Raw genomic sequence first — 12,120 nt, forward strand, 5'->3', positions numbered from 1 at the left:
CAGATGGCAGAATTTCATACGACTTGCTAACATTCCTTGTTGGAATTTAAATATACTTGTATTGTTATACATTTCTAGGATTTTAATATTAGAAATGTCCTTACCTACTTAATGCCTCATGGACATAAAGATTCATATAATGGCCTTTGAAACTGTGTGTGCCATCAAAAAAGATCACAGGAGAGAGGAGGGGATGAGAATTTGAAATGAGTGTTTTGAGAACTGGGTTGAAAAGAAAAGCAAGGGTCTTCCAAGAATTTAAAGTCCCAAATTTTATAGTGTTATGTTTTCTGTAGATCATTACTACAAATCACTCCATCATAATTCTCAGAGGACCATTGGAAAGAATTCTGCTCATGTCAGTTTATAGAAAGAGTCAAACAGTTTATATATGTTTAAGAAAATATTTTGGGAGACAAGAAAGCCTTTGTGGAAAGATTAAACAGGCATGTACTATAAACAGGAACAAACATGTGCAACCTTTGCAGAAAGATTTATTGGATGCAATGTGATCAGAGCCTTAATCTACAGAAAATGTTTGCATCATGGTTTGCTTTAGATGATTGTAGGATAGAGATTATTTCCTTTCACTAAGAAAGTTCCTTTCTCACTTTCCGTTCTGTTTCATCATATTTGGAAGCTTAAACATAGTTTCAAGTGATTTATTTTCAAATGGTTGTAAAGCAACAAGAAACATTTGAGAAACTGTGTTTTAAATCCATCACTGGGCAACATGTGACACTTATGTGGCAAACCTTATTCTTTAATTCACAATACCATATCATTTGCTTGCATATCATAACAGCAATGCTAACATTTTATACAGACACAGAGTATTTGTGTAGATCACTGTTTCCCAAAGTGTGTTTCATCATTTACTAGTTTCATTAGATACCCCATGAAAAAACAACTTCTGTGATCCCGGTAAGTCTGGGAAGTGCTGTACATTATATTATATCCCCCTCTTGGTCATTCACTTTGCACTTTAGCGTAGTGAGGGATCTGAGAAGTCGTTCAGTAAAGAAACTGTTTTACTATGTTTTGCCCTGATTTCCCCCATCATATTTTACCTTTTTTTTTGGGGGGGGGAGAAATAGGTAAATCCTTGTTTTATGAGTTCAGTGGACTCAAACAGTAACTCTACATAATCCACAGATTTATCTCTGACTTGGAATACAGGTTTTAATATTTGCCCTATAAACTGGGGAATCATAAAGCATATGAATGATATGCTGTCACCTTTTAAAATTAGTAACAGAATGAAGGAATAGCTCACAACTTTGCAGAGAACACGTAGTTTTGTTTCCCCAGTTCTGCAGTCTCCTTTGCACTATTTTTACAAGTTTATCCCAATAATAGAGAATTAGATTCCTTTTCCTTTTCTTCAGGAAGGATCTGAATGAAGGAGGTTTTAACAGTGTTCTAAGCCACTTAGAAACTTCATAATTAAAGTTGGATTTTAGCCTGTATAATTGTCATTTGGTCATTTAATAATTTCTTTCTTATATTCTATGAACAGTTTACTTTTGGCCTTCAAATTATGATTTTCTTCTATTCAGTTCCTGGATTTAATCATTTAGTTTAGGGAGTTTATATTTATTTGTCAGTGGCTGTTTTCTGAAGCATGCTTCAAATGTGAGTTCTTCAGTTTGTCTGTACTCTTGGGTTTATGCTGCTCAAAACTATCACTTACAATCTCTAGAAACACTGAGTGTTACCAAAAGGCTATGCGCCCATTTTCTCCTTCTCACTCACTATAGCTTCTTTGGTCTCTACTACCATTTCCTTTTTAGAGCTTGTAACTTTTTATAACTTAACTGCTATTTAAACTTGGCACCAAGGGGACTGATAGTCTAATTGGATGTAACATTGCCTTTTATTGTAGTCATTACTGTTGATTGGCTTGTTTAAAGAAGTTCCTCATCTTTTATTCTTCTTTCTTCTTGCTGTTGTAAACATATCACTTTCCTACCTAATGGAGTGATTGGTATTAGTGATTTTATTTGGGTTATTCTTACAGAGCCAGTCTGGGAGTATTGAAGTATTTTAGAGGAGCTATTTTGGCATATTGTTCAGGTCCTAAGATTTAAGTTTATACATGCGTTTGTTTCCCCTTTGTATTCAGACTGATAGTGTTCCTGACCATTAGCTGGTGATTAGATTTATTTCTCATCCTGTTTGTAAACATCAATTTTGTAACCAGCCATTAGCATTCTTAGAACAAATTAAGATGGCTCTAACTTTCATCTTGTTAGGGAAGCAAAACTAGATAATTGTTTAAAACTTTATTTTAAGGAAAAAGTCTGTTGGCTCAGAAGTAATAAAACTGTTTCTGAGCTCTGACTCACTGTGTGATAATGTAAATTATCTCAAATTCCTAGAATTTAGCTTTTTCTTGAGTCTACTTATCTCAGAAAGACATGCATAAGATTAAATACTGGGGTTCCAGACGTAAAGGGAACTGTGAGGGAATGCCAAAGATGTCTTCAGAAAGATTTCAGGAAATCTATAGAAGATAACTTTCTACCCAAGTGTTACTAATCTCCTGCCTTGGTAATGTATTCCAGTTTGTGTGATTTGGTGAGAAGGAAACAGAGGACAGTGACTTTAAGGCCCACCCTACCATGAGCTAAATATAAATTGGACAGGAGGAACCGTGCTGGAATTTTTAAAAGGAGCAGTCCAAGAGTACAGAGATTTGGTTTCTGGTCCAGCTCTGCCATTAAAGCCTTGGCATTGGGCTTCCCTGGTGGCGCAGTGGTTGAGGGTCCGCCTGCCCATGCAGGGGACACGGGTTTGTGCCCCGGTCCGGGAAGATCCCACATGCCGCGGAGCGGCTGGGCCTGTGAGCCATGGCCGCTGAGCCTGCGCGTCCGGAGCCTGTGCTCCGCAGCGGGAGAGGCCACAACAGTGAGAGGCCCGCGTACCGGGGAAAAAAAAAAAAAAAAGCCTTGGCATTGGATAAATGACTTAGTTTCCATTGGCCTTGGTGTCTTCATCTATAAAATGAGGCATACTTGACCAGTTGGCGATTAGTCAGGATTCTCCAGAGAAACAGAACCAATAGGATGTGTGTATACATATATAAGAGATTTATTATAAAGAATTGGGTCACACAGTTATAGAGGGCTGGCAAGTCCAAAACCTGCAGGGTGACCCAGAGCCTGGAGACCCAGGAGAACTGATGTTCCAGTTCAAGTTCCAAGGCTGTCTGCTTGAAGAGCCTTTGCTACAAATCAAGTCCAAAAGCAGTCTGCCTGCTGGAGAGTCCTCTCTTGCTTGAAGGAAGCTGGTCTTTTTGTTCTATTCAGTTGAAGAACTGACTGGATGAGGCCCACCCTCATTATGGAAAACAATCTGCTTTACTCAAGTCTACCAATTTAAATGTTAATCTTATCAAAACCACCCTTAAACATCCAGAATAATGTATGACCCAATATCTGGGCACCTTATGGCCTAGTCAAGTTGACACATGAACTCTAAGCAAATTTAATTCTAATACTTAGTAAAATTTTTAGTTGGTCATCGTCTGGTTACCTGTGATGGCTCATCAGCCAATGACAGTACTGTAACTGTCCCTGTCAAGTCGTAACCTGCAGGCATGGCTTAATTCATCTACCAACTCTTTATTGGAACCCTTCTATGCTCCGGGCACTGTGCTAGGTAGAGAATTTGAATTTTATTCTAAGAGCAGGGAGAAGCCACCAAAAGATTTTAAACTGGGACATTTGATTTACATTTGAAAAGGTCATTTTGGCTGTGATGTGGAAAATGGCTTTGAGCAGGACAAGCATGGATATTAGTAAGGAGGTTCTTTTTTTTTTTTTTTTTGCGGTATGCGGGCCTCTCACTGTTGTGGCCTCTCCCGTTGCGGAGCACAGGTTCTGGACGCGCAGGCTCAGCGGCCATGGCTCACGGGCCCAGCCGCTCTGCGGCATGTGGGATCTTCCCAGATCAGGGCACGAACCCGTGTCCCCTGCATTGGCAGGCGGACTCTCAACCACTGCGCCACCAGGGAAGCCCAGTAAGGAGGTTCTTAATAAGAATCAATCAAAGACTTCTTGGTGGCCCAGGCTGGGATGTTGATGATGAAAGTGTTGATACGATGTCTTTGGGAAAGTATTAAAACATGTGGCTGTCAGTTATCAGAAACTCATTGTCTAAAAGCAAGGCCATCGAGCTTCAAGTATGCATGATCCCTGATTTATTTTTTTCTCACACAAGAAATGAGATTACCAGTAACTGCTTTTGCATTGCAAATGATGAGGAAAAAAACTATTTTAAAACACTCTCCACATAATTTTGAAAGAATCAATATGAAATGGTAAAATGTCAACACTTGACCCATCTTTTCCTAAATGTGAATCTTAAACTAATTTACTTGTAAGAAATGGAAAGGACATTGAAAAAAAATGGCCCACTTAGATGGAGGCAACCTATTCTAAAACTGTGCTTCACACACAGCTTCAGCAGAAGGTTATCATGCCTGTGAGCGAGCTTCAAGAGGAGTGGTAGTGTCTAGTGGTAACATGGCAATGCAGCCTCTCTTGATCTAACTACAGCCTACATATCTGATCCCATCTCCCTGTGTTGGTGGCACTTGGTCCACAGGGAGCATTGCACACAGTTTCATGCCATTTGCCTTTTTGAGTACTCTTGCCTCTTCCTGGCTTGGCCCTCCCTGGTCTATCCAGAAAGTTCCCGCTTATCCTTAAATACCTTGAGTTTTTTCTGCAACTTTATCTGTCCCCCAACCCACGCCAGCCCGAATTAGTTACTCCTTCTTCTGTGACACTCTGTGGGAACTTTAGGTGTCACTTAGTATTTTATAGTGTGATTATGTTTATCAGTTTGTCTTCCTCAGTAGACTTCGATGACTTGGGGACAGAGAACATATTTATCTTAGCATCGTCCTTAAGCAGAAAGCCCACAAATATTTATTGAGCACATGCTGGGTACCAGTGTTATGCTTTCAAATTGTTTATTCTGTAAATTCTTTAAAGGCAGGGATTGTCTGTTTTGAATGAGAAAATTAAATGAGGGGATGGAAAAAGATATTTCATGCAAACAGAAATGACAAGAAAGCAGAGGTCACTATACTCATATCAGACAAAATAGACTTTAAAACAAAGGCCATAAAGAAAGGTAAAAAAGGATACTGTATAATGATAAAAGGATGAATACAAGAAGAAAATTAATGAGTTATTTACATTCAAATGTTATGACTACTTTTGATGTACTTTTCTCAAACTTCTGGAATTATTTCTTAGTGGTAGCCTAATGTCACTAGACCAAATCCTTAAAGGTAATACTTTCTGGATAAAATCAAGAATGAGCTTTATATATAGTGGCTAAAAGAGATCTTGTATTTTTAACAATCATTCTATAGTCATTTGGTAGTTTTGTGTTATTCTTTGTGTTCCTTGGAGGAGGAGTCTAAATGCCTTTCTGCCTTCTTTCCAGGGACCATAATTTTGACTACTTGGAGTTTCGCCTTTGGATTGGCCTGTGGTCAGCCTTCATGTGTCTCATTTTGGTGGCCACTGATGCCAGCTTCTTGGTTCAGTACTTCACTCGCTTCACTGAAGAGGGCTTCTCTTCTCTGATTAGTTTCATCTTTATCTATGATGCTTTCAAGAAGATGATCAAGCTAGCTGATTACTACCCCATCAACTCCAACTTCAAAGTGGGCTACAATACTCAATTTTCCTGTGTTTGTATGCCTCCCAACCCAGGTGAGGACAGCATGCTTATGGTATTTCTGCTTACCCTGTGTTTGGAGGAAGCCGTAGGCTCCATGCATGCAAACTTTCAACACGGTATCCCGATCCTCAGGAAAGGGTTTTATTTTCTCTGAGAAATCATCCTGCTGAATTTATAGTGTCATCGCCTGAGGTATCTTAGCCATGTGATTCAACCAGGAAGTGAAATCAGGAGCTCTGGAATGTGAACATAATTAGCTCAGTGCTTTGAAACTAACTCAAGCTACAGTATTTGCAAGGAAATTTTGTGTACGTTATTCTTGATCTTCTCTGATAGGTGAGGAAACCAGCTATCTATATAACATATTAAGGACCATACCAACCTAGTCCTCTGAACTTCTGTTCCTTATTTTGCTGCTTCTTTATTGCTGGAGGGATCTCTTCCTTAAGTAAATTCTAAATAGATTATCTTAAACTTATAGAAGAAGCAAGATACTAATTCACTTTATATAATTTGAAGCATGAAATTAAGAAAGAAATTCAGACTAGAGCCACCTAGTGATAAAGTAGAGCTTTATGGTTCATCTGGGCTAGACAACGTAAATAAGAAAGGAAAGGAAAGGAAGAAACAAAAGAAAGAAATAAAAGAAGGAATATTATGTTCTTGGAGAAGATTTATATTCTAGGGTTAGGAAAGACATAAAATTAACTTGTTGGTAAGGAGTATGATTCTATACATCTTAGCACTTTAACATCCATCCTGCTAAACCTGAGTCAGCCTCAGAACCTTGTCACAGAACAGTGCTCAATTTGGTCTTTGGAATTTTTTCTTGGAGTAATTCATTATCACTTTATAATATGGAAGGCATTTGGGGAAAAAAAGATTTACTTTGGGGAAAGTTGCTTTACATCTGCTTTGGTAGAATGAGGGGTAGACATTTGTGTCAGACAATTAAATGCTAATAGTGCTCATGATCCCTAGTTGTAACATTAGCTACAGGTCATCGTCCCTTAAAATAAAAATTGATATACTTTTTGACTAAGGTCTTGTAGCACCAGAAGCACAGCAGCGTATTGAGGGCTGTGTAAACCTGGGCTTAAACATAGGGCACATTCATGTAACAGCCATTTATCTATACATTCTAAGGAAAAACCACTTACCGTTTACAGTAAAACAAACATGGTTTTGTTATAGACTAGAATGCAAGATGCTTAATTCAAAAGCTCAACAAGAACTATGAAGAATTTTAATGCTTGTGCAGGCTGTGTCAGATGACTCCTGGCTATTTTGCTGGTATATCTGCCACCTTCTCTGCCACTTTGGTGGAGAAGTCTTATAAGACCCATATGCATCTTGAGAGGTGAGAGGAAAGAGAACAGTATCTCCCTAAAAATGGGTCAGTCAGTGACACTGGTGAAAAGATAGGGCATTGTTGGGTTTTGCGCTTATGGATTCTTTTTGTCTTGCTTAAGGAAAATCAGCTCACATTAAAATAAATCCCATGCTTATTAAAAGCAAGCGGAGACAGGTAAAAAGTGGAAATTTGAAGATTCAGGCAACATGGTTGCCGTAGATATAAAGACGTATTATTGTTAAGATGTGTACTGATTAGAAATATTTCAAAATTTAAGAAGTGTTTGGAAAAGAGTAAGCACTTAATACATGACAGATATGATTAGAACCAATTAAATATCCTTCCCAGAGAGACGCAGAAAATGTGTTGCCGTTACACAACTCCTAGAACTCTTCCTGGGAGAGAAGGGGGTAAAACTCCCTCTAACCGTGCATCCTGGACGTTGCGGGGGAAGTCCAAACTACACACATTCAAAATATCGTATCACCGACATATTTAATTGTGGGATTTTGAACTTTCCTTTTTATTTATTTGTTTCTATCTATCTATATATTTATTTGTGGAAAAGTCTGTGTGCTGACTTCTTGGGCATTCTGAGTAATCATACGTTAAGACTTTCTAGAGGAAAAAATATACTACCAGCTGTTTGGAGGTTTAAAGTGTTCATGAACCAAATGAGGACTTTGTCAGCACACCTGTCACAAAGATCTCCCTAGTGTCAGCCCCACGCCTACCTGAGGCTATTGGCAACTTGCATTCATTGTTTTAATTGGATGCTGGCAGAGAAGGTAATTTGAAACCAGGGAAGACATATCTGAATGCGTTTTCATTGTGAAAAGTACAACAAAAATTTTACATGTGATTTTCCTTCCAAGAAGGATTTCTGTTTTCTTGAGAAAGTGATATTGAGGCTTGAACCGATTTTACCCATGCATAGCAAGTGCTGGCTGAGGGGGTGATAGATAACTTTTCCTTTGACCTGTTTTCCCTAGGTTGTATAAAAAGTCTGTCCTAAATAGCTAGGAGCTGTCTTGGAAGGATTCTGACCATTCCACTAACTCTAGGGGTTACCAATAAAGCAGCGTAGCAGGGCTTTGAAGTCAGAAAATCTTGTATTCAAGTCCCTCTTGGCTAATGCCCAGTGCGTGACTTTGGGCAAGTTCCTTTACCCAAGGAAACTTTGCCTCATCTTCCTTACCTATAAAACGGGGTTAATAATAGTATCTTCCTTAAAGAATTGTTTTGAAGAAAAAAATGAGGTCTTACAGACAAAGCATTTAGGACAGTTTCTAGTAAGTAATTAAATGTTAACCATATAACAACCATTATTATTGCTGTTGTTATTTATTAAAATTTAGGGTTCATAAGTATGAATGACAGGACAAGCAAACCAGTCTTCATCATCCTCCATTCTAAGCAAATGTTGTTGGGCAACTGGCTCATTCTGCAGCAAGACGGTTGGTTGCACCCTTTAGTTTTAGAGTCGTTCAGACGAGTGGCACTCATGGAAGATATGTACGTGAATGTGAGCGATTATTTAATCCATGGAGATGAGATCTGTTTCTGGTATGGAAAAAGGCAAATGGTTATTTGCATTTTCAGGACAATCTCATGTTTTACAAAACCCTTTTTAAGATGAATGATCATGTATTTCTCCCATAACCTTAATACTTTTTGATAGAAGACTGCATAGACCCACCATAAATTTAGTTCTTCATGACAACAAACTGAAAACCAATAGTGAGAGAATAATACAGTTGTATATACAGCTAGAGTAAGTGTTCTAAAAACAATAAAAGACTGGTCTTTCATCGCAACATGCACTCCTAGTAAAAGAATTCAATCAATGAGCCAATAATATTTAAACTGGCGGATGACTTGTTTTTCAACACTGGGACAGTATGTAAGGATGAACCAGCAACTGCGCAGATGGAGTTGTGATCCTGCAAACTGAGGAATGATTTTACAGGAAAGGAAATAGGGGTCACTTAATCTCTAAGAAAACTATATCCATGGCCACAATAATATTGTGGCTTTTTTGGTGCTTTGTGAAGACAACTCTTCTTCCCCCCTTCCTGACCTTTCTTGTTCTTACTTGCTTTCATAAAACTTCATCATCTCCTGAGTTTCCTTTTCTTAATGCACCTTTTCGTCCCTTCCTCCTGCCCCCATCTGCTGCTCAGTAACCCGTCATACACCCAGGTTCTCATTTATTGAAGAACTAAGGAAGCTCAGTTGCAATTGCTAGGAAAGTTAGCCATGAAATTTGACATATCAGTCAGGTTCTTATTAGCACCTGGTTTTTGTGCTAGCATTCTCTTTTCCTGGAAATAGGATAGTTATTAATTAATGTATTAATAGAGGTAATAGATGTTCTATTTCCCACTATGCCTTGATGGTTACATAGCAGAGGGTATATAGGAAAGAAGATGATTCAGTTCAAAAGCCCAGAATGAAAACTGAACAATATCCAGTTGAAGGACAATTCACAATATTTCATTCATCACCAACATCCCAATTCAGAAAACTGTTAGTGTGATAAAATATAAACCATAAATTCTTTGGAGTAAAGGAAACTGAGTTTGAATTTTAGCTCTAGTTAGCAGTGTGACCTTGGGCCAGGCTGATTTCCTAATGTCATTGTTTTATAATCTGTGAGCTGGGTTAGTAATTGTACCTACTCTTAGAGGTTACTCTAAGGAGTAAATGAAATAGGATATGTAAAATTGTTTGGCACCTAATAGTAAAAATTCGTTGCTTCTCTCATTTCTCACTGTCCCACAAAAGATGCCCCAGCAGTTAAATCTTTTAGTTGTATTCTTTTAAAGGGGTTCACACGTTTAACTTCCCTAGAAACGGAAGTTAAATTTAAATTTCCATTTTAAAATTCAATTTAAATTTTAAATTTTCCTAGGAAAAGATATTGACTAGGCTTCACTGTAAGCTTACCAACAAACAAGCAAAAACTAAGGTACTGTTGTAGATAAATATGAAACATTGAAGTGGTATTTAAAGGGAAAATGTTAAGGAGTTCAGTGTATCATAGTTAGATCATTTAATACTATACCCCTGAATCTCAAGACTACAAAAGTGTTGTACACTGTACACAGTCATGTAGAAAAAGGCTTTAAAGTCCCAGAGGTGAGATACCTAGTTCTTCTAAGAAGAGTCTATCTACGTAATTCATTCAAAAACATTAATGCAGGCTTCCCTGGTGGCACAGTGGTTGAGAGTCCGCCTGCTGATGCAGGGGACGTGGGTTCGTGCCCCGGTCCGGGAAGATCCCACATGCCACAGAGTGGCTGGGCCCGTGAGCCATGGCCACTGAGCCTGCACGTCCGGAGCCTGTGCTCTGCAATGGGAGAGGCCGCAGCAGTGAGATACCCGCGTACCACAGGAAAAAAAAACATTAATGCTAGAATTCTGTAAATAGGGAACAGGACGTAGACTTTCCTCCTTCTCTTTCCCCCTCTCCTTCTCTTCCTTCTCCTGCCTTTTCTTCTTCCCCTTCTGCTATCAACAAAAATTTGAGGGTGCAGTTCATTGCTTTTTAAGAATTGTGCTACTTGCAATGAAGCAGAACACACACTACACACTTACACATGCATGTACACATACGTACACACATATATACACACTGCTTTTTATAAAGTGAGTTGCTTTTTAATTAGTGTTAATTACTTTTTGAATGAATAAGGTCAGAAATTCATTTGACCTAGACTTTATAAGTAAATTTCTACCCTAGTACCTTTGTTCATTTGCCTAATATGTCAGGGTTGCAGTGACTATACACTCAAGGGCATTGTTAATATTTTGGAAAGGGTCAGAATAAATTTTCTGACCAGGTGTTGGTTTTGTATCTGGAGGGGAAAAAGGCTTGCTAAATATGATAAACACATTAGAAAAGCAAGGAAAATTGCCTCAAGGGGATAGACACTATACTCTTAACAGCAGGGGTATATCTTATCGATTCAGTGTTGACTGTTCCAGGGAGAACATGCTTAGTAATGGATGAATGATTAAGAAGAATAAAGCCTTTCTCAGGCACCGAGTGCATCACTGTAGTATCTCTAAGTAAAACATGGCCTTTTTCCTGGCATGAAACTGTCAGACCAAGGCAAGTGATTGGAAGTAAGCATGGCTTCCATTTCCACACCTTGGTTATATTTACAGCATGAGGAGGCTTCCAAATGCTTTAAAACTATCATCACTAGAGTGAAATTTCGTTACCTTTTTTTTGTATATAATTTTTCTATTATCTTAATAAATTCTATGCACCAGTATGTCATAACCATTAAAAAGAACTGCTGGATCGTGTCTCCTGTGGTCCCATATTATAGTCAATATGTGCTTCATAATTAGCCCATTAAAAGAAAATTAGGACATAAAAGATAACCCTAATTCATCTTCCATGACCTGCATCATATTCTATGCAGTTTTATTTTTATTTTGTCATTCCCTCTTTTGCTTATACAGTGGGTTTAAGTCATAGACCGAGGGTTGAACAGGAGGTGCAAGGCCTTCTGCTGTAGCACTGCTTAGGCTTGCGTTTGCCAAGATACTTTACCAGCGCAGCTGACATTTTGTCATTCATGGTAACATGGTCTTTTGAGATAACCATGGATATTTGAAAGACCCATCATTTTAGTTTCCTTTTATTGACCTAACCTATGTTTTAGCAGTTTCTGTATAAAGCTTGCAGGAATCAGAAAAGGAGAAGCAGTGTATCTGGATAATTACCAGACCTGGGTAATTCTCTAGCTTTGGGTTTGAATAAAACCCAGATTTGGAAAATGTCCCCGAGAATAATGTCTATGCACATCCTAAGTGTAATGATGGGTGGGTATAGAAGAGAAGTTTTTGTGAAAGTAGTGGCTAAATATATCCAGCTTATTACCAGATAGTAGCTCAGCTCCAGTGCAGCATCATAGGTGAGCATGTGAATAGAGTGTTCACGGATTAAAGAACATCTTACCTTGAACTTGTCTAATGACAGTGGAAATCTCAAGCATGAAGTTTTGGTAAACATACTTAGGAAAACAAAAAGGATAATAACAAGAAAT

General features: G+C 38.4%; 1 protein-coding gene across 3 annotated transcripts in view; it reads left to right on the top strand.

Annotated features, from left to right (window-relative positions):
- SLC4A4 (solute carrier family 4 member 4) overlaps window positions 1-12,120 on the top strand; it is a 353,735-nt gene that overhangs the window by 268,076 nt on the left and 73,539 nt on the right. For all 3 annotated transcript variants that reach the window (XM_027087718.1, XM_027087719.1, XM_027087720.1), the window contains one exon: window positions 5,464-5,735. In XM_027087718.1, coding sequence (XP_026943519.1) covers window positions 5,464-5,735 — 272 coding nt within the window. The remainder of the gene's footprint in view (window positions 1-5,463; window positions 5,736-12,120) is intronic.

This window comes from Aethalodelphis obliquidens, unplaced genomic scaffold, assembly GCF_003676395.1.
Source record: "Aethalodelphis obliquidens isolate GAN/ISIS:26980383/991018 unplaced genomic scaffold, ASM367639v1 scaffold59, whole genome shotgun sequence".
Taxonomy (NCBI): Eukaryota; Metazoa; Chordata; class Mammalia; order Artiodactyla; family Delphinidae; genus Aethalodelphis; species Aethalodelphis obliquidens.